Raw genomic sequence first — 23,845 nt, 5'->3', positions numbered from 1 at the left:
TGCGAAGAATATCATAGAATATTATTACCTATGAGACTTGGGACCCGTACATATTCGTATGTAGCGAAGTTAGTTTTTATCAGTGTGTAGCCTATATAGTTCCTATAATCTAGTTCCACATGTTGGAGGCGGGATAAAATAAAAAGGAGTTCTTTATGGTGACTAGATACTACCTTTTTGTTGTTTTATGATCATATACCTAAGTATGCAAAAATGCACCTTGATATAATTGTAATTCGACATAATTTGCTAGCATGGCAACGCATTCTCTTCTCGAGATCTTTCTATATTGTCAAAAAGTCGTCAAAATATATCACTTACGAAATATATTTATCATTGTCTTTCTCATACTTGGAGTCAAAAAATTAAATAGTAGTCTGATGGTAGGTAAATTCACAACAGTTTATATTCATTTATGATTTATTTTCGTGTAACTAAGCGATAGATTCGATTAGATTGATCGATATTCTACGAACATTGTTGTTTTTAATAAACAAATATGGAAGAATAATGGGGCTCACCAGCAACACGGGGCTTTTGGCAAGTGTGCCACAGAAACCATTTTTAGGAAAGGAGAAGGTGAGTAGAATTATTTTCATGTGTACCTATTATATTTCTTCCTATCTATACAAAATTCAACACTTGTCATTTTTCGTTTGGTACTACACTGGGCATGTTACTATCAATTTCATGAAATAAAATCCAAGGGATTCTTTTGATGTTCGACCAGATCGATCCCCGGTCGGGTCATGATGGAAAATATTTTTTTCTGATTGGCCCGGGAAGTATTTGTTATAAAATTTAGTATCGTTGAGTTAGTACATCCCATAACACAAGTCTCGAACTTACTTTGGGGCTAGCTCAATGTGTGTGATTTGTCCTAATATATTTATTTATATTTATTTTATCGCTGGAAAAAATCTACTTGCATACATATCACACCTTTTCCCCATACATGGGGGATAGACAAAATAAAAATATGTATCAGTCTTTACCTACACTTTCTAAAATCTATTTTGAACATTATTGATTGATACCATCTGTTAGATTAGGTACCTACTCCTAAAAAAGAAAGACAAAAAATTGTCTACATAAAACCAACACGTTGAAACAGTCTCTTCCGATTTTTTGTAAAGTTGCTTGTGTCGTATAGTAGGTACTATACGACATTTTATTTTTAAAATACAAGAATGAAAAACAGCCACATATTGTTTTAAATATACTTAGTAGGTACATGGTATGGGTTTCAAAAAGGGAGAACAAAACACAGCAGTGTGTTGATATATGGTTTTGGTTGACTGGAACATGGAAATCGCTGGGCGTATCAACCTGACTCTCATAAGTACCAACTATATGTATATTATATATTATTGACTAGATGTTGGCCGGGACTTCGCTCCTGTGGGAATTTTGAGCCTATATTGGGTAATGTACCATTCTAATGGTGAAATAATTTTTGAAATCGGCTCAAACATACAAAGTCACAAACGCTTACCTCTTTATAATAATAGTATAGATAATACCTAAATATATATTCTTACAGACAGACTGTTTTACATGCCTGTTTCAGAGTCAGGTGGAAGTGGAACTACGATGCGACGTGACACCAGCCCCGTATATGCTGAGGCCGTATGCTGGGTTGTACAACCCGTTCCAACAGAAATGCTCAGTGCTGTGTAACCATCCAGCCGACACTGAAGCCAAGGAAGTTGTAAAGAGGGCTAAGGACTCTTGGGTGAGCTTTCATTTGACATACAAAATGACAGCTGACGTTTCGTTCGATCACTGCGACCACGGCGGCTGTAACTTTTCACGAAACGTCAGTTGCATGAACGTATGACTACCTTCGTAATCAAAGGTAGCTAAGGTTAGTACCTTGAGTAGTGAAAAAAGCTTCGTATATCCGTTTCAAAATGTAGTTGAGTTTTGAGTATTCAAATTATTTAAGTAAGTGTAAGTAAGGTAACATGTAGAAGTTACTTAATCAAACTGTCTCATCCTCGCGTGTTCGCGATTTATTACGCGGATGTACGCCCCAAATTCTGTTGTCAACCTATCGTCAATCCTATTTGGATATGATGTTGTTACCCTATCAGGTATCTAGCTTTTCTGGAACAGCTTAGTTGCCTACCTAATCTTCATGTCCACAACAAAGTCGGCAAAGTTACTGGATTTATACAATCTCTGGCCACGTTAACTCTAAAGATTCAAAATGTTATTAAAATATAAAGCTAACCTTTGTGTTGTCCCTTCTTTAGGTTTGGGAAGGGAAATCACATTATTTTCAGGAAGATCTCACGAAGTACCAAGAACAAAATGTCCCGGAGAAGATCAGGACGCCTCATGATATCGTCACTGAAGATATGTTCAGAAGGTAATAAAGTTGACCTTAGACTCATTTACTACTGTCTCTCTCTCTTTCTTTCTCTCATCCGCGTTTGTTACCGGTATCATTCCGGGCTGCGATACCTAAACTCCGGATTCCGTCTGCTTAAAAAATGAACTTAACCTAGTTATTTGTTTTTGAAGTTTCTTACAGTTACAGTTTTGGGTTAATGCGATACATTCGACATTCTGCAAAACAGTACAGTTCGGTTTTCTTTAAAGGAATCGAAGGCCAAGTTAAGATCAGACCTTACGGGCGTTGATAGATTTGACGTAAAATAATGAGTAACCATGAGTAACCTATGTTTTTTTTTAAATTTGACTACTTTATTATATACTAGATGATGCCCGCGACTTCGTTCGCGTGGCCAAACAACTTTTGGTAATGAGTCAAAATTATTACAGAAATTTCATTGTACAGACAAAGCGTAACGATACCTATACAGAAGATGCTCATAGGTACGACTGAAATATATATTTCCTATAGTTTAGCTGAGCCATTGTGACTCTTCTTTAGGTGTTCCAAATCTTCGATTTACATCAACAGGCATTTCCTAGCATTTCCATCAGACTGAACAACTTTTGTTAAGGCGTTATTTCCATATTTCCTAGTTTCACTGGACCATCATGGTTCTGCATCAGGTGTTCTAGATCTTAATTTTTTATACCTACCTCAACAGAAAATGAACAACTTTTATTATATTATATAAGTGTACTTTATCGTACAACACAACCTTTGTGGCGATACAAATTAACTTACTTGGTTTATGGCGCTATTTAGAGTGTGTCTTACTACGCCATCACCATGGTTAATCATGTGGTGTTATATCTATAATTAAGTACATTTAAATTTCCTTTGCCTCAGATAAATAAAAAAATAAGTTTAACAAAAATGTATACCTATCGTATGCTAATGTATCCTTACAGTATGCTATTATCAATGTAAAGTTGACACTTCTTTCAAGATACGCCGAGACTGATTCCCGACCACACACGCCGGCTCCGACCCTCGCCAGCGGCAAGTCACGTGGCTCTAGAAGATGTCTCACCCCGGACCAGCCGCACCCGAAGACTGCCATCGTGCTGGACTTGCGGAGGAGCCACAGCCAGGTTGGTTACGTTCTAGAAAAAAGACAATGCGGCGATGAAATTCACTTGGCCCTAGATGTCTCATGAACTCGTGCCCGAAGACTGCCGTGGACTTTGGCCTCCAATGCTTTTTTTTCGATTGAGGAAGCCACCGGGTACACGTTTAAATGAGAGAGCCGGAGCACTGAGAGAGTGAGAATGGAATAAATAGCGAGCGAGGCATAATTAGGTCTGTCTTTATCACTTTGGATTTTCGAAACCAATTTGGAGTTGGAAAGAGACCCTAAAAGATAACCACATTATTTAACCTATCAGGAAACCCTCTATTACCACGGCTACACGACCTCCGACATGACTGTGGGCCAGGCTACAAGCGCCACCAATGAGCGCTCCACGCTGCCGTCGCTCAACCAATCGGAAACGGCCCACAACAGACTAGCGAAGGGCCAGTGCGAACAACTACCTCCACTGGCTTCACCATTGGTTCTTGCGCAGAGAGTTGTGCCAGTGAAAGAGCCTGCTAGTGTTAGGACTGTGAAGAAGGTAAACCTTTATTTTTTAATTTTATGCCGGCTACACACTGTCGCCAAACTCACAGATGGCGACGTACGTATAGTCATTTTCATAAACTATCACTTGCTTCAGATTAAGGAAAACACCCCAAGGAAACCTGACTTGAATAAAATCTGACACCAGTGTTAGCAATAACAAACACGATGGAAGGCTAAGCTTAAAACTGCGTTGTTTTATGCCCTACGTCTAATAATAAGTATATTTTTCTCGTATATTATTCTCTCAAAATATTCTAAATATTTACCTATAGTGTTGGGACAGAAATATAGTTGATTGCTAATATCTCTACTTTTATAATGTACAGTCGACAGCACATCAAGCTACCCATATTCATTGTAAATTCGCCGATATTACCACCGCATAGCTATATAGCCATTCTGGCTAACTTGACGTGACATCGATTGTAGGCACTTAGTTATTTTCCTACACAATGAAATAGACCGTTACAATCAAAACATTAATGCTTGATAAGTGAAAATCAATAACTTTCAACATTGGCGATAGAGATCGCCACTTAGTTCTGTCGTTGATAACAACCAGGTTGAATTGATTGTAAAAGTTTGTTAATAATTTGAGCCGTAATGTTACCTTTTCTAATATCTAAAACGAAATTATTGCCAATAATGAAAAATAAAGAGAAGAAACCGAAAGACAAAAGTTTTTTTGTGACTGGAGACAATTTAGTGACGCCGAAGTTGAAAAGATCTAAACGGAAACCTTTGAAATTGCTGCCGATTGTGCCGCCGCCGTCACCATGTGATTGTACACTGATGCATTTGACGAAAATAGTCATAAACTATGCTCCGAAAAGCAGGAAACGGAACGCGTCGAATATTGTCTTGTCTATGACCGCTTGGGGCACCACCGGGCAAAGGAAGCGAATGAAACTGCCCAGCATCAGGTTGCCGAAGAAAGTGGTTATTAGAGAGAGGCAGATGATACACGATACTGAAAGTTTCTTTAGAAAACTTGAGGTACACTCTGTCAATGTTCTGTGTCTGTAAAATTCAGATTTTTAAAGCTATATCAATGGTGTCATGTGTGACCTGTGTTCCACTATACCGATCCTATACTAAAATTAAATCTAACAGGAGTTGCTGAGATGGATGTAGAAAACTAGCTTTTGTTCGCGGCTTTTCCGGCACCTGTTTCTGACAGTTACAGTATTTTCTGATATGAAAGGTGGCCTATGTCCTTCTCCCATTGTTCTCCCTGCCCTGTTTTTCACAACTCTATGATAATGTGCTCTTAAATAACCGGTTTCCACGAATTTGTGTAGTTTAACTGTAGTACCTTTAAAAATAATGTAATTTTCCAGAATCAACTAAAGGCACTGAACCTGAGTAAACCCCCGAAGACCAAGAACAGCAAGACTGAGGCCCCAGTCTCCCAGAGGTCCAAGGACAAAGAGTCCAATGACGGCAGCGAGGCAGCTATAGCCAACGCGGAAGATGGTAACATTTTTTTTAGAAGTATGATGAAGATCAAATGTCTCAGATTAAAAAAAAAAAACTATAGACAACGGGCTAACGGGCGTAGGTAGCCAAAGAGATAGGAATATTTTCTTAAGCGGACACTTCTTTTTTTACGCGGATAACAGCAGTGAGGTGCAGCTAGAATAAAATATACTAGAATACAGCTACAATAAAATATGCAGCTAAAATATAATAGGCTGCACGCAATGATGGCGATGTTTGACGCGATGAGCCAGCAAATATCCTAAATAATCTATGGGCAGGTGGCGAGAGTCGCAGACGGGGGAAGGCGAAACGTCGGAAAGGCCGCCAAGCTGGCAGTGATCGGCTCACGTCCGCTGGGCTGGCTGCGCAGGCGCAGCAAGATCCCGAAACACAGGTATTTTATAGATACCATCGTAATTAAAATTATCTACGACCTATGAGATGACCAAGATATAAGATCAACCTTCACAACAATACTAAAGACTGTTGGGTTAGACAGGCGGCCGGTCGTATAGAAAAATAATTATTTATTTATTATATTTTGTTCATATTTTGTTTTAATCCATACTAATATTCTACAGAGAAAAGATTTGTATTTTGTCTTTTGTTTCTATATACAACTCAAGAACTAGTAAAATTCGAACTGGAGACCTTCCAGTTCATAGGGCATTTTAACCATTATAAATATCACCACCGTATTTGTACATAGGTACTGCTTATTTCTAAAGAAATCTCTTCCAGCAGATCTTAAACGATTTGTTTAACAGATAGCCGGCATCGAAACAGACTCCCAGAACCCGAGCTCCCGCGGCTCCATAGCGGCGCCGAACGATGACGACGTGGCCGTACTGTCGGCTATCAAGCCCGGGGCCACCAGGAAGACTGACTCGTTTCTGGACGACGACATACTGAAGTTTTTGCACAGGGAGGTCGACGAAGAGGCGATCGAGACTGAGTTTGATACTAAGGTTATTATCGTGTTTTTCCTCGATGAGCTCCGGACACTTAGGGAGTGGGGATGGGGGTAGGTCGTGCCGGTTTTCTACCTGCAAAAAACTTAGGTAGTGCTTATTATGGGCCGTGGAGAGTTATTATTAAATGTTCTTCGGGAACCTGCTATTCTATTAGCATTCACGTAAAAGTGGTGAGGGGTTTGTCTCGTTCCCATCGTCTGGAGCCGTCCCATGCTTATCCCAGAATTGTTACAAGAGAAAAAGTTAAATCTGATAAAATTGTATGGTTCTGCTTTCATCAATGTTATAGCGTGACCTAAACATTATGAGACACTCATGACCTCGGGAAAATATCTAGATACGACAATATTAATAGGTCCACCAGGAGGTGGATCTTGGTTGTCATAACTTTAGTAACCAGTACGGGACTTTTGTGTATAAAGGTTTTTCTCAACAAATGTTGAGGTAACATATATACTTATATTTATAATCTAAATGTTACAGCGGCGATATGTCTTAGAAGAGGCGTACCGCACCCGCCCCGACAGGCTCTACGGCCAGGAGATGCAGTCTCTCATGAAGGATATGAAGGTAAATCAAAATAGACCCACAATTATGCTGTCATTTTACAACCGCCCGTCGTCAACACTCCTTGGGAATGTTATTGTTGTCTATCAACTGCCAAGGCTATATGTCTAGATGCTTCGAACAACGTCTGCGGGAGGATATGGAGTGGTCCTATTCCAGGGCGGGACCACACGCCTGAAGGATATAGACTGTACACGGCATAAATATAAATGCGCGCACGTCCAAGACTAATACTAGCTTTTAATTTTTAGCCATCCAACCTTTATTACAAGTTTATATTTAGTTTCACTTGTCCCGATGTTTGTAATTTAATCTTGCAAGTTAAATTTCAGTTACTTCCAGTTGTACTGGATCGAATTGAAATTTTTACCACGTCGCTTTAATTTCCATGACAATGCATTATTATGATAAACATGACCTGATTGCACACCAAGGCTTAGCTCCCAACGAGGGGACTCCTCAACGGTTTACATGGCAGTTTACGGGCATGGTGTTTTTGTCACGCTTTGAATGTAACAAGAACTCTATTGGAGGACAATAAAAGCTGGTGGTAAAAATGTCCTTATTTTTTCTTTTATGAAGGTGCCGGCGGTGAGCTTAGGCGATTGGTTGCATGTACCCAGGGTTTTCTCCCGACAAAATGCCCAGTTCGGACTGCCTATTGACTCGTATACTTTGGAAAGTAAGTACAAAATGTAAATGCTTATTATGATCAATCGAATTGTGAAATATTCTATCAATTTCTGCCCTTCACTGACATACATTTTTAACCTATGTTTTCATTATAGGACTAGGTGTTAACCGCAGCTTCACATGCGGTAAAAAAGTAGCCTATGTCACTATTGTGTAGCCTGGATCCTACAGTTAAATTTCGAACGCCACCACGCAAGGCAATCGTGGGGCCTAAGCTGTGCGGGGTTGGTGGACCGATCCCAACGGTTTCTATGATGCGAGGCGATCTAGGGAGCTAAATCATGTGTTGTAACTTTTTTCAAAAATAATACAAATTACGTTTTTCATATTTTGACAGCCCTGACTGCTTTTTCAACGCTGGCGGCTGTTTCGCAAGGGCGTCGTACAAAATTCAAAATTCTCTGTATGTAACGTTACGTCAATAAATGAAATACTTCACTTATTGACGTCTAAAAAAATTACTTAAACTAAGTCTACCGCCGATATATAAACCGTGATATTAATAAGTATATGGTATTGATTTTTTATTTATAGGACTTACCCCCATGAACTATGCGGCCAGATTCGTGACGCCTAAGAAATCGAAGCAGTTATTGTACCTAACGGTTCTTAGAAAATTTCGGAACCACGGGTACAGGATGCCTATTTGTGTAAGTTTATTTACCTATGTACAGTCTGTCAAGAAAGTGAAGAAAAAGATTTTTGAGGAATTCATTTTTTTTTTTGCCATTGCAATAATAAATAGTATGGTCAAGTTTGGTTGATAAATACACAATGTTGCCAGTTAACAGGAGACAACGCCCTCATTTCTTTACTTTGTTGACAGATTGTAGTACTTAGTCAATAGGGTAGTTACGTGGTGGTTACAATAAAAATTTTATAAATGTACTAACCCGAGTGATTTTCCCTTCCAAAATAAAGAATTGAAATAAAATTTCAGCCGTTCTTTTACTATAAATAGGTGTTTTGTTTACCATATATTCTGTAAGACTGATATTTATATTTTTTTAATTTATATTCGTTCGGACATGCGACCAATCTGATGGGAAGTGGTCCTTGAAAGCATAAGAGACCTTTTCTCGTGGAACATGATATATCATGTCTCTGCTTATGTTTGAGGTTTATTTCGTTAAAATCCTATATCATGTTATCCGCAGGCCATCGAAGAAGGCCTAATTATGATGATGGGCGGCATCCTCACGGAAGATAAAGTGAAGCAGTTCAAGGACATAATGAACTGGACCAGTTACGTGGAAGAAGACAAGATACCTGATGAAATAAAGCTCACCTCGTTAGATTCGGGGGTGTACAGGAGGCCGATTGTCAGGGAAAACGGTGAACCTGAAGAGGTATTTTTTTTAAGAAAAAGATTTTTTTTTCACTGCACTCCACTCTCTCATCTCCACTCTTTTTAGTACTCTCATCTCCACTCTCTCGTCTCCACTCGTTTGGGGATGTGACGCCGCGAAGTCCGGTGTCAGTGTTAAAAGTAACCTTAAAATGTTTGTTTGAAAAGATGGTAAAGATTAGCCTGTTATTTTATAACTGGCCGCCTGCCGGACGTCAACCAACCTCTTTGGGAACATTATTGTTGTCCGTCTATTCTAGGGCGGAACCACAAGCATTTAAAGGAGAGCGTTGTAATTTTGAATGAAATGTTTTGAAAGGCTTTTTTCCGTATTTTTTTCTTTATTTTTTTAGACTGACGAGAACACGTTAAAATACCGTACATGGTGCGGTCTGTGCGCGATCTGCGAACGCATGTACGGCCGCTTCCCGCCCAGAGAAAAAGATCCCCCGGACGGTGTAAGATTTTTTTATGAGACTATTAACGTACACGCGAGATGATTGGCACAAGTTAAAAAAGGATATAGGTATATTCCATAATCTAGAAAGGCAAGTGCCCTAGTAGCGGGACATTGGACACATACCGTGCATAGACGCAATTTTGCCATTTTTGCCCCAAGCTTTTTCTTTAGGGAGATCTTGCCGATAAAAGACGCATATCTTCCATTTAGGAGGTAAATACAAGATATAAGGTGTATATATTTTTTTAAATCCTCTATTCCTAATATTATGAGTGCTATTCTCGAAATTTTAAAGAATGCACAGAAACGGATCGGAAAAATCTCGGAAATTCCCAAGAATTTTCTTCAGATCGTTCCTGTGTTTCCGATGAGAATTTATTATTATAGTAATAAATCTCAATAATAAACAGGCAGCTTCTACGGCTGATGCGTCTATATCGCTGCCTGCGTTGCAATGATTTGTCTGGATGTAATGTCATTTATTTTTATTCACAGATGGAGCTAAGTGATTTTACGATGATTGAAACGAAGTTAGCAGTGCTAAAAGTAAACAAAGGGTTGGTAGAAATACTTAATACTATAAGAGAGCGATGATAGATATTTGTGAGTTAATTTAATTTTTATAGAAGAAATATACATAGGTTTTTGTAAATATATTTGGGTTTTATTTTCCATCCTCTTAGTTCTACTATCCTCTTATTTTATTAATATACATATGTCGCAGCCATATTGTAGAAACCGATGTTTGAAAAACTACGTCGTATGCACCGTGCGCTTAGCTTAATACTACCTCAAGATTAACAAAAAAGAAAAAAAAAACTGAAGGGGGCGATAACTTAGTTATTTGTTCTGAGGGGCGATACATTATACACACATGCGCACTATGGAGTGCACACATAAAAATCAAATCTGTAACTACATCACACATGACACTACATAAAAATACATAAAAAAGAACCTATCCTAAACATGACGAGTACCTACGTGCATTCATGGTAGCCATGCAATGCCTTTATGAATCTGGGATCATTACACCTGGGTCAGGACTACTCTGGACCATGAAGCTATATGTGAGTAATACTGGGGCCAGTACTTCCAAGAACTTTTTGATCAAAAGTACATGTATCTCTTTCATCGATAGCCCAACTTCTTGCGCACTGAAAGCTATAACTCTATACGGTGAGTACACTATAGGTATATCCTTTGCAATGTATAAAAAATACAGGTCGGTATTGGCTCCAGTTTTTACCTATAGCTTTATGGTCTGGACTCGCATATTGATATAAAAATGTAATCATATTCTATGACAACCCAACCTCGTTATTTTGTCAATCGGTTGATTTGATTTATATAACTTTCCCGCGTTTATTATCTATCACTTCATAGATTCTAGCTATATTTTGCTATTATGACATTTCGTTTGACATTTTCTATTTCTATAGCGTTGTTCTTCTCCTACTTGATATCGATATCGAAGAGAACGGCCAAGTACGTAAACTTGTTGTGTCAACAGCTCATGTTTTTATAAATTATCTTTGTCTTTATTTATTACTTTTAATTAAGACGCGTATCAGTATTAGTTTTTTAATAAATACAAAACACCCATTTATATATTATTTTGTTAAGTAAAAGTGGTAAAAATTAAAGTAGTGTACTGGGGCAACTATATGATTTAAAAAACTATTTAAATATTATAAAATATATTTTAATTAAAAAAAAAAGAAACTATCGACAACTTCAAAAAAATTTGACAGACATTATAGACTTTACCTATGTATTATCGATTCCCCATCACTAGAAACGTTAAACTGGGTTCGGTTGAACTGTTTTTATTGGGCGCTATTTTTGTACTCTGCTCTAGCGTAACGAATTTATTTAGGCTAATGGAAAATAAACAATTTGGCCGTTAACGTACGCTTGTGTTGTAATAAATAAATATTTATTGATAAAATTTTCATTTTTGGGTGATAATAAGATATACCAACATGAATATTGACATGGACGCATCGAACAGTGATGGTAAGATTTCAATTTTTACAATTTAAACACCACCGCCTCGGCATGTGGTCTTTTTCATGCTTATTACCATTACTTTTATGTACTTTTCAGAATACGTCGTGACCGCGTTACAAATATTTGACTATTGTGGAGCCGATAGCTCTAGCACGTTGCGCGTTGATGCACTAATGGACAAATTCGCTCCATTCGTTAAAACCAACAAGTAAGTGCCTACCCCGTATCTATTACTGAAAATAAATTCATGTTTAAAGTTATGTAGGTATATATGACTACTGATATTGTTTGTTTATATTAAAAGTACCATTTATAACATATCAGCTGCAGGAAAAATATGTTTCAACATTGGAATATTTCCTGTTTAATTTTTATAATTGAAATTGCTGGGTTGGTTCATATGTCAGTACTGGAGAAAAAGTATTTGCATTGATGCAATTTATTATGGAAAGTTGAAGTAGGTACTTAGTTAAGATTTTATTGCTTCACTTCACAAATGAAACTCTTCACATGTTTCAAAGTGAAATTATTGAAAAGAGGCAATGTATAGATATTCTGAATCAGAACTAAATATAAAATGCAAATTTTCAGGTCAGAATACAGCTACTTAAGATCATTGTTGGACCCGGATCATGACAACCCCGAGATCACCGTGTCCAAGTTGGCCAAGACTCTGAACAAGTATAGCGAGAGTCAGAAGGCTAAAGTAGACCATGATGAAAGGTAATTTTATTCTCATTTTACATACTACATATTAGCTGATGCCTGTGGTTCAGGCCGTGGGTAAATTTGTGTTAAAATTGGGCGTGGGTAAATTTCGTGGCCTATGTCACTTTCAAAATTCTCAAACAACAAAAGTCACCTAAATTCAATGCTCTGTTTTGACATTAAAGTATGAAAAAGAAACAAACTTTCACATTTTTTACAGTTTCAATCTCAAGAGTGGACAGGCTCCACAGGATTCAGATTCAGGAATATCTACTGATGGTAAGTTATTAATTTAATTTGTCTTCATGTTTGTCACAATAAACTAAATTGGTCATCTAAGTCTTAATTTTTTGACCTCATTCAGAAAATACGACTTTATAAACAAAATGTTACACAAGGCTGACTTATCTTTACTTGTTATTTTTATGGATAATAATACCAAATGAGTGAATACTCATTCTAACCTCGTTTTGGGTGAAATTGTCCCAGATGCTTGTGACCCCAACCAGGAAATAATGGAAATTTGGGTATACACCAATGCCTGCCTGTATAAATATATATATTTTTTTATAGGGACAAATCACACACATTGTTAGCCCCAACGCAAGTTCAAGACTGATGTTATGTGATACTAACTCAAAAATACTATAATATATCAATAAATATCCACGACCCAGGGCAATCAGAAAAATATCATTCCCATTGTGACCTGTAATATCAATATTGTTTTAATGCTTATATTGCTCTATATGTTATTGTTTTTAGTGTTTGTGGCAACACAAATAAATGTTTTCTATGTCTATGTCTACCTGAGCAGGATTGAACCTGGGACCTCCAGGTAGCAGCAGTAGCATGGTGACAATTAGTTCACATTGGTCGTCAAAGTGGGGATTATTTCCAAAGGATACGATGGTAGAATAAGCATTACGTAAGCCCATACATATTTCCCAACAGCGGGCTACCAGCTGTTGGAGGAGCTGCAATGCGAGGTCCGCGAGAAGGCGCACCTGGCGCAGCAGCTGCGCAGCCAGCTCGAGTTCACCGACCGCCAGCACGAGGAGGCCTTGGCCACCTTGACCGCTGAGAAAGAACAGCTCAAAGCTCATCTCAACATGTGAGAATTTATACTTCAATATTATATATATTAAAATAAATTTAATTTAATTTTAATTAGAAACAATTCAACAACAGCAATTGATCACATCAGAACTACTGGCACTATATTCATCTGTATGTATGTGTACATAATATTACCTATATTTTTGTGCCTACTCTATTATATTGGCGCAGTGGTTAGCGCGTTCGCCCTGTAATAGGTAGTAGCGGTTAAATCACTCTTATAATGGTGGTCTTACACTGGATGTGTGACTTAAAATGTATTATCTTGAGCTCCACTGTGCTTCGGAAGCAAGTTAATAGGTGCTTGCAGTAATTTTTTTTTTTCTAAATTTTGACAAGGCTTCAGTGCACTTTGTGTGACTATGTCAGCCTCATGGGGGATCTCTAATATAAACTTATCTAGCTTTCATTGCAGTCGTTAAAACACGCCAATCTGCAATGGGCCCGGGTCATGGCCCATATTCTATATCCATCCATAAGGGAGTATTGCCCCAGCTGTGGTGATGATATTTTAACCATGAATGTATAGTTTTTGTTTCTTTAATCTGCGATAAATCAGGGACTTTTAGTATCTAACATATGAATATTATTATGAAGTGTTCGTGAAGAGAACGCGTCACTGTGCGACGTGCGGCGAGACTACGAGGAGGCGAGCGAGCGCGCGAGCGCGTGCGAGCGCGCGCTGGCCGACGCGACGCGCGAACTGGACTCGCACAAGAAGAGGTCCAAGCTGCTGCACGACCAGCTCGCCACTTTGGAGAATGAGGTTTGTTTGTTATTGTGTTGTTCTCACATGTTGTGTTCAGCCAATGTTTGATATTACTATTGTTGAAGCGGTGGTCGTGTAATGGTTAAGACGCCCGCCTGTGGATCGAAAGGTCTCAGGTTCGTATCCTACTCGTACCATATGAGTTTGTATACCAATCTGACTCATATATTGTAGTTTTCGTCGACCACCACTTGCTTCCGGTGAAGGAAAACATCGTGAGGAAACCTGCACACTAGGGGACAGTTTAGTTTACTAGTGTGTATGCGGCTACCTGCCTGTATATGGCGGTAAGTAGTCGTAAAAGTCATGTCAGATGCCTTTAGACGACTTGAATAAAATCTGATACCAGTGTTAGCAATAACATACTCGATATGATGCAGATTGCTGATTGCACGGAACAAATCGAATGAGAACGGGCGCTAAAAAGTCTAAAGTGATACATGAAAAAATGAACACCCTTTTAGAAGTGTTACTGTAAAGTAAAAAAGTGCCGTATCTTATCACTCCGTATGGAATAAAGAAGTAAATTAAATTGGGAGGTGGACTGGAACCTAAACCAGTTTAGACCTGTATTTCAGTCCTTCATAAATAATAAAATAAATATGTAAGGACAAATCACACAGATTGAGCTACCTCAACGAAAGTATATTTTATAACAAATACATATATAGATAAACATTGTGTATCGGTAAACGTGTTTTGTAACACTCCGTATAAGTATGGATTTACGTAATGACCAGAAACTGACCCTGCAAGAGCAGCTGAGCAAGTCCAAGGACGAGTGCCACCGCATCAACGAGATGTACGCGAGCCGGCAGTCGTCGCTGCTGGAGCAGAACGACAGCCTGCAGACCTCGCACGCGGACCTGCACACGCGGCTGCAGGACCAGGAGGAGTTCATGCAACAGATCCTTAAGGAGAAGGTACGTATTTCTCAGACTTAGAAGCCGTCCATTAATGTCGTCTTTATTTTTAGCATTTTTAAACGATAGGCTCAATACCTCCGAGACCTCCACGCTAGGCTCCAGGACGAGGAGTTCATGCAGATGATTAAGGATTAGTAACCAATTTTAATTGATTCTTCCTACACGCTAGCAGATCATCAAGGTGAAGCCAATTTTAATTGTTCTTTTTAATGTTATTTGGTGTTTCTTTTAGTCCATTTTAATGGACTTAAAAAATGAAATTTCATTCACTATTATATATTTCATTCATAATTAGTTATCAAAAAGGACTAATTTATCCTTATTCATAGTTACGAACATCATCAAAAAATGTTTTATAACATTTACGTTTCAAATTAAAGTTATGCCCCGTATATTACAACTATGGAATCAACTTTTGTGCTACCAAGCAGACAAATTAGTAAGTAGTCCAACTGATGGTAAATGGTCACCACAGCCTATAGACGACTGTAACACCAAGGGTGTCAAACACGTCTTGCCGACTTTGTGGCCTAGTCTTTTGTATCCTATCATACCAAAGGTGAAATTGATTAAGACAGAGGGCATGTGGTGCTTAAACTATCTGTAAAGTACCATTTTGACAAAATAGTGTATGTGTGTCAGGGTTCACTCTTGTAACATAGACAATTTTGTCACAGGACAATAAGCTTTACCAACACATTCACCAGGACATAATTCTTTCTGAACATGGACATGTTCAGAAAAAATTATTCCAATTGAATTGTACAAACTGATAAGCAAAAATATAAATCCCATATTAATCAGGTGCTTCTTGAGATGGAGCTGAAGGATCTTCTGAACAAATCCAACCACACAGCGCTGCGCATGGACCGCTCCATCGACATCAGCTACACGGAGGACCAGATGCTCACTGCGCTTGACACTCTCAACGCTGATAGCAGATTCTCACAAGGTAATTTAGATTTCATTTTTTATTTGTAGGTGACCCACAGCTGGGCATTGGCCTGTGCGTAATTTTGGAAAGACATATCTTACGAATGCGCGTTTATTGTACTGTAAATTATGTGTTGCCTATCAGCTGTTAAGCGACACATAGCCTTAACCGGTGACAGGCAACATTAGCATTACCAAAGAAGACCAAAGTTGACATTAGGCAGGCATCTGATTGTAAACTCATAGCCAATATACAATACACTCGCACCGCTATGTATACGAGCGGCACATTCATTGGGTCTGCACTGGCCTGTACTAATATATACATATAGTATTATTTAATATTTCTACTAATTTTTATCTTTTTCTTTTGTTCCATTTAAGATACGATTCACTTGCTACGTTATTTTTATGTTCTGCATTTGGTTTTTTAATTCTTTGCTCCTTATGCTTTAAATGTAATTAGTGAATAAGTCAATTTTATAAGATTCCTCATTTTCCAGCACACCAAAGGAGATCACTCATTTTTGTGACATTATACTAGTGGGGTGTAACATTTATCTTGTCATAGTTAACATGCTAACCATTACAAAATGTGATGTACAGGGTGATTTAATTAATTTGCTATTCGACTGGACAAAAAATAAAATGTATGAAGGTATTTAAATAATAGAACACGATAATTATACGTCACTTTAATTGATCAGTTTTATTATTTACGTGATTTACTATTTAGTCTGTCTCATTAAAGTATATTAGAAATGTTTTTGACTCCTAAATAACTAAGTCCATGATGTCATACAGTATCCATATAAAATTTTGTTTTTGACATTAGAAAAAAGTATCTGATTTGACTAGTTGGAGAATAGCCAATTATAATCTATGTACATATTTTTTGTACAATAAAGTTATTAAACAACTAAACAAAAGAGTTATCTTCCTTACACAATGCCATCTTAATACCTGCTTAAAATCACCCATAAACTGCTAACAACATTTATTCTAGACAATCGCTTGCTAGACGAAGAGTCGTTCGTAAACGCCTTGCGAGAGGAGCAGGGGCGCGCCACTAACATGTCTTTGTTCGACGAAATTCGTCTCAGCTTCTGTAACGTATCCAAATTTAACCACACTCACGACAACGATACCATAGACAAGTCCAGAAGCTTCGACGTGTCATTGACAACAATAGGTACACAGACTGAAAATTGTGACAAATGTTCAGAAATTCAATCAATTTGTACTAAAACAGATTTTGAGGTTGATTGTAGTTGTATTGATAAAGTTAAAAGTGACATAGGCTTACAAACAGATGATTTTAGAAAGGAACTTAAAGATAAATATTGCCAATGCGTTATTTCTAACGTCAACACCACTGCTAGCCAGACAGATGAGAATAACAATACTGATATATGCGTGAAGTGTATTCATTACGACAAATTGATGAGACATTCAGTCAAGTTAGAAAAAGAGACAATATATTATTTAGACGCGATATCTTCTTTGGAAAATGATTTAGAAATGTACGAAGACAATTTAGAGATGTTGCAAAAAACTGTCAGCGATGGGGAAAATACGAATAGTTTGTTGAATGATGCCATAAAAAGTTTGCAAGCTAAGCTGTCAGCTTTGGAAGAGGCTTGTGAGAATCAGCTGAAAAAGATTTCCGATTTGTGCGGCGTGGACGCTGTGCAAACGGCCGAATGCCAAACTGAATTTGGTAATTTCTCATTTGGTATATCATATAGTTGTTTTGTCTCTTTAGTGTTGTGGTTGTCGGTATTTGTGGTAATTTCGTAGCTATATTATGTATTGTATATATTTATATATTCTATGTAGGCGCATAGGTATTTATTTAAGTTTAGTTAACCATACTCATAAAAATATTTAGACCAATTTTGGTTAAAATATGTTTTGTCCCAATGTATGCTACGTTGGAACAAAATATATTTTAGAGGAAGTGAAACTGGTCTGTGGGACTAAGGCTAATGTTATAATCTTCATTCTCACTTTACCATATTAGACATGGCTAGAGCGAGACAAAACATATTTTTACTAAAATAGGAATTAACTTTTTTGTAGATAAGTTAAGTACAAAATAATTTAGAATTATTTTTGACTACAAGTAATATAATATTTAAGTTTTATTTATTAGGTGTGTAGATTTGCATTTCACTTCTCAATATCGAGTCTATTCGCAGGGAGACTCAGCGAACCAATCACATTGCGGTTTGGTTGTCGTCGCGTCACAATGGCGCACTCTGATTGGTTAGCTGCGTTTCACTGCGAATCGACTCGATAGTGAGAAGTGAAAGTGCAAAACCAACAAATCGCCATCAGGCTTCAAAAGGTTATAACTGGTCCAATATTATATAGATATCTTTATTTACCATTTATGTAGATATTAGAAACAAAAGTGGCAGATACAAAGCCAAATTAAATTATTAATAATGAAATCATTGATAAAATTGTTATATTTTCAGACATAGCTTCAGCGAGCGTGCAAGTAGAGATGCCATGCAATGACTGCGAGAAGAGGAACACGCCTGTTCCGCAGAAAACTCTTAGGAGATATTTATGGTGCGTAAACATTGATATTGTGAAGACTTAATTATAAATAGGCTGGTGCTGCCACGTGTTGCGCAAACTAGCTAATTACGTAGGGAACAAATGTCTGGGTATGCCGCTCCACTCAAGAAGTACTGGTTTTATGTCGTCAAAGATGATATGCGTGCCAATGGTCTGACAACTAGGGATGTCGACAATCGTGCGAAGTGCAGACGATAAAGTAGGAAAGCGAATCCTTTTCGGGCGTGTGGTTCCGCCCTAGAATCCGTGTCCAGCCGTGGATGTGGTACGAAGTTACTTAGGCAATAATAGCCTTTCTAAAGAGGATCGAAATGAGACATTATTTAAGCGGACCCCAAGCTTACCCTGTTATTCATAGTATAGTTAAAATATACTTTAAGCTAAAGCATGCTTTATGTCGTTCTGTCAATATCAAATATTTACTTCAGCTAAAGGTATGCTTTATCCTTTTTTATGAATGGCAGTGTTAGAATTTAACTGGGAACACGCTCAGATGAGACAGAGAGAAGGACAGAGAGAGAGGGAGAAATAATATCAAAACCCAATCTGCATGTTAACTCGTATACTCCATCTAGCACGTCTCATATTCCACAGTCTGTAATTCCAGGGAGCCACTAAAGAGTTTGTTCCAAGTGTTTGCGGTAGTTTGCTTCCTCTGCGCCGTGTCTGTGCTGTACGGAGTCTCCAGGAGGCGGCAGGTGGGTGATGAAAAGTGCGAAATATATATTTTGTATTTTCCCCAAAATTTGATCTGTCCTGTGACTTATGAAAGTTACAAAGTAAATAAGTTAGAAAATTAAATAAACTAGTATATGCTTTTATAATCGGTTGACACTTAATAATGCACAGGATATTTTTTTTCTTTCATACATTCAATAGAAGTTCCTCAAGGAAACTGTCCGTATTGAAGAAGTTTATAAAAATATAATTTTTGACACAAGCTTTTATGTCGATGAAAATATCCTCAAGAAAATTGACGGATCGTAATGACAGAGCGGGCGTATGTTCATATTTCTTATTATGTATGTTATTTCGACATGTGTTTTTTGTACAATAAAGATATTACAAACTTACATTGTCAGCTAAATAATACAGTAATTTGCATGTAATGTTGAACGACACAGGTGGGCTGCGGACGGGAGCCCGTGCCGTGGCAGTGGCTCGGGGCGCAGGATCTCATGGACCTTCTTCTCAGGATAGAATACGTAGCCGACGTCCCCATGTGAATTAATGCTAAGTTTGTTAATTAGTAAGGCAAAATAATCATCGAGAAAAATATAGAATTAAACTCGCCTTATGTACAGTCGACAGCGCATCTTTTTCTCGTCTTTGCTTGTCGTTTCATAGGCTGTGAAGCCGCGAAGCCCTACAGCGTAAGAAATAAACTTTGAAGTTTTGTACATTGCCTTACGTCAACCCTTGGGAATGCTATTACAGCCTATCAGCTGCCAAAGCTATGTGTCCCTTAGTCGCCTCGTACAACAACCACAAAAGTTCATATACTTTTGTCCTGATCTTATCCTAGGGCGGAACTACACGACACAGTCCATCGCGTATAATTTCGCCGTAAGGTAACTTGATGTGCGGTCGATTGTACCCCGTACCCGAAAAGGAAAATATAACTGTTTTAAAGCATGGAAAAAAGTAATACAGTAATATCCTAATTAGTTTGTATTAAAGTGCATTGACCCTAATCTTATTATTCATTGATATATTCTGTTTTTGTTTACTATTTGATATAATTTTCGAATTATTTTGTTTGAATATTACGCTTCCAATGTCTTGATACTTTTTGGTTTTGATATAAAATATAGCCGGCATTTGATTTTACAATATAACACACTACAATCGATATTTTTGAATTCTCGTGTATCAGTAATTGAATTATTTACTTAGTGATTAAAATAAAACTATAGTCAGTGTTTAATTGCAATACAAAGTGAGAAAAAGCCAAATAATTGTGCTTCCTATATATGTACATACAACCGTTCCTACATTTTATGATAGATTTAATTTCTTGCAATAACTACCTACTTAGATATTTTGAATTTAGCTAATCAGTTTAAATACACGTAGATTATATTCTTTGTAATATTTTAATCGATTTATGTCTATTTTTATTTTTATTTTCAGCCAGTAGGAAATTATTTCTTATTCATTTCTTTAACCTATTAGAACTTTTTTCATTATGTTTCTTTTATAATATTCATGTAAAATTAATTCTTGAAGTTTTATACAGATATGGAGGATTTCTTATGTATCCTAATCTTCAATATAAATCTTAAGTAAACCGTAATATTCCTGAAAAGTGCATTTATGTTTTAGAAATAATTATCAGGTGATAAGAGAAAATGTTGAGGTAAAATTTGTAACAATGTTGTAAATTCTGTGATAGGACAGTGCCAGTAAAAATAAATTGTAAAATTAGATTTTTAACCCGTTTTATTAACGGATTAAAAAGTATATAATATATATCTATTATCTAATTACGAATTTTCGAAACGTGTTGTGACAAAAAGTATATGACCAAAAATTATTCTATAGAATTTATCAATTGTAATATTTGATAAAGTTTAGTTTTAATGAAGCCAAAATTATTTCTATATTAACTTTAGACTTTTATAATGCAAATTTTTTTAAACGATTAGGTTTAAAAATTAAATATTGTTAGATAACATACATTTTAATCCGTGACATTTGACTAATATTGCATTTACTTTACGCATTAAAGTTTTAGTTTTAGTGTGAGCAAGACTCGTGTAGACATAAGGCTCATATACACTGCTACAAGGCCTTATTATGGGCATGTGAATCTTGGTACTAGAAGAACGATCTACATGCATATAGAAATGTATATCTTTTTAAGTTGCTTAAAAAAAGATAAAGTACTCAATTTGTCGCGGTATTTTATTATTCGTTAAGCCTCTATTTGACTTAAATATATTTTAGTGTGTTGTGTAGCTTCTAAACTGCAGGAATAACTATATATAATATTTTGTGTTTTTGTCGCTCAATAATCCAGATGATTACATAATTTGGGAAATGTCACTATTCGCTGTATCAAACTGCGTATGCTCACTTAAACTAATATAGATAAGTACTCGAATGCATATATTCAAAATGCATTATTAGTATTCTCAGTCATTTTGTTTTAGTTTTAAATATATTTTTTTCATTTAGAGCATTGCATATACATAAGCATTGTGTTTAACTAGTCTGTTGAAATGAATAACATAACATTCTGAGATTATGTTTTACTTAATCATAATTATAATTCGTTGTCAAACTTTAATTTGTATTTCTTACTATTGAATTTGAATTTCTGCTCATTCGGAGTTAGTTGTGAGCGTATTTGTGTTTTATTTTGTGCATATCGAAGTGTTTTTATTCAAATGTATCGGAATAATATACGAGATCTGATAATAACTTTCTGATAACATCTTTTATTTATTAGTTACTAATTTCTTTCTCCGCTATTCCCCGTAATAATCTCCCATGACTAGATATAGGATTACGTATTTGCAATCTGCATACATAAATCGTCATTCTTTTTTTTTATTTATAGCAGCATTATTGCATATTTTAGAACGTTTTCGTCAATCCTACTAAATATTATAAATGCTATAGTTGGATGTGTGTATGTATGTTTGTTACTTTTCACGCAAAACCTACTGGACCGATTGTTAGGAGTTTTGGTACACTGATAGAATATAACATGGAATAACACATAGGGTACTCCTTATCCCGAAATTCCCACGGGAGCGAAGCCCCAGGGCGCTGCTAGTAAGTAATAAACGTAGTTGCTGGTAATTTAGAACTTGATTTTACCTACACGACTTTATAAATATCTAAACAATAACTCCTAAACAAAACATTAGTTATTTTTATTTACGTTAATGCTACACACATATTCACGACAGTCTGTAAATATACAAGTCAAGTATCAATAAACGACTTCATTGACTCCCACAACCCCATATCCTTTTACGAACCAGTAATCTCCACATAACAATGGCCTCTCAAGGTGTCCCGTGCATACAAAAGATTTGCTAACTGAGAAATGAGAACAGGATAATTTCCCAAGGAGTGTTTTTTCTGTTTTTTTTTACCCTTTGGGTCAGCTGGAGATGGCATAAAAAATCAATTGATTGATGTTGATGAGTTCGTGTTATCTTGTAAAATCGATTTTAAGATTTTTTTCATTCTGATGAATGTATAGTTTATAATTCTTAGTACGTATTTATGAATGAAGTAAGTACTTACTTCGTTCATAAATAGGTTAGGGTTAGTTTTTCAATATTTAACCCCCCGCGATTATTAAATAAGAAAACATTAGTTTTTCCTCTTTTTTGAATTTAGAATTCGAAAACAAAAGAATGTTTTTTGATTAGTCGAATAGTTTTATTAAAGCGTCTGTTCAAAGGTAACAAGCCGGTTGTCAAAATGGAAATGTCAAAGGAAAATATGCGCGCGATAATTTTCTCTTTCTCAGCTGATCGTCGAAGATCGTCATGTGATATACCGTGAAATAGAGGCATCCGTGGGCATTTCAGGGACTACTATCCAAAAAAATCCTGCACGAAGAACTTGGCGTGAGAAAGTGGGTCTCTCGTTGGATACCACATTTGCTTAGCGACGTCCAAAAAACAGCCCGTGTTAAATGGTGTCGCAAAACTCTGCAGCGATTCAACCGAGGAGAGTCAAAACACGTTTATGATATGGAGTAGTGACGAGTCTTGGATATATGCTTACGATCCAGATTTCAAGCAGCAGTCAACTGTTTGGGTCTTCCAAAATGAGCAAAAACCGACCAAAGTGACACGTTGAAAAATGGTTGCGTTGCGATTAACGCTGACTGGTATACCACTGTTTGATTGCCACACGTCATCACAGAATTTTGAAAAAACAACTCAAGACGTCGTATGATACTGCACCATGACTATGCAAGCTCGCACACCGCCCGCTAAACAAAGATGTTTTTGAGCACCCAAAATGTCGAAATTTTAGATCACCCGCCTTACAGCCCTGACTTGAGCCCTAACGATTTTTTTACGTTCCCTAAAATTAAGCAAAGTCTTCGTGGTAAACGTTTTGCTCACCCGAAGAAGCTGTTGGCGCATACAAATCGGCCATTTTGACTACCCCCAATTCGGAGTGCAATAAATGTTTTGAAAACTGGTTCGAACGCATGCAAGTGTATAAAATATCGCGGAGAGTTTTTTTATAAACAATAAATGGT

The 23,845-nt window shown here is 36.9% G+C and overlaps 2 protein-coding genes across 5 annotated transcripts; both read left to right on the top strand.

Moving 5' to 3' along the window:
- The first annotated feature begins 297 nt into the window (after window positions 1–297).
- On the top strand, window positions 298–10,203 carry LOC128674549 (uncharacterized protein). Of its 2 annotated transcripts, none has more exons than XM_053753164.2 (14): window positions 298–579; window positions 1,571–1,735; window positions 2,259–2,374; window positions 3,351–3,495; window positions 3,790–4,017; window positions 5,366–5,501; window positions 5,786–5,901; window positions 6,275–6,475; window positions 6,965–7,051; window positions 7,631–7,730; window positions 8,276–8,391; window positions 8,899–9,090; window positions 9,443–9,547; window positions 10,045–10,203. In XM_053753164.2, the coding sequence occupies exons 1-14, from the start codon at window positions 511–513 to the stop codon at window positions 10,141–10,143; spliced, it is 1,875 nt and encodes a 624-aa protein (XP_053609139.1). In that variant the 5' UTR covers window positions 298–510; the 3' UTR covers window positions 10,144–10,203. The 2 variants fall into 2 exon arrangements, with proteins under 2 accessions (XP_053609139.1, XP_064292376.1); XM_064436306.1 differs by having other exon boundaries at window positions 365–383.
- Window positions 10,204–11,336: 1,133 nt separating this feature from the next.
- Window positions 11,337–22,032, top strand: LOC128674863 (myosin heavy chain, non-muscle-like). Of its 3 annotated transcripts, none has more exons than XM_053753828.2 (12): window positions 11,337–11,568; window positions 11,659–11,770; window positions 12,154–12,285; window positions 12,491–12,549; window positions 13,225–13,384; window positions 13,987–14,155; window positions 14,899–15,081; window positions 15,889–16,036; window positions 17,024–17,737; window positions 18,501–18,597; window positions 19,214–19,304; window positions 19,731–22,032. In XM_053753828.2, the coding sequence occupies exons 1-12, from the start codon at window positions 11,535–11,537 to the stop codon at window positions 19,830–19,832; spliced, it is 2,001 nt and encodes a 666-aa protein (XP_053609803.1). In that variant the 5' UTR covers window positions 11,337–11,534; the 3' UTR covers window positions 19,833–22,032. The 3 variants fall into 3 exon arrangements, with proteins under 3 accessions (XP_053609803.1, XP_053609804.1, XP_053609805.1); XM_053753829.2 differs by having other exon boundaries at window positions 19,214–19,318; XM_053753830.2 differs by lacking the exon at window positions 19,731–22,032 and having other exon boundaries at window positions 19,201–19,304.
- The last annotated feature ends 1,813 nt before the right edge of the window (window positions 22,033–23,845 follow it).

This window comes from Plodia interpunctella, chromosome 13 (assembly GCF_027563975.2).
Source record: "Plodia interpunctella isolate USDA-ARS_2022_Savannah chromosome 13, ilPloInte3.2, whole genome shotgun sequence".
NCBI classification, from domain to species: Eukaryota; Metazoa; Arthropoda; class Insecta; order Lepidoptera; family Pyralidae; genus Plodia; species Plodia interpunctella.
The sequence above is the reverse complement of the archived record's forward strand: the minus strand, read 5'-3'. Positions and strand labels throughout refer to the sequence as shown.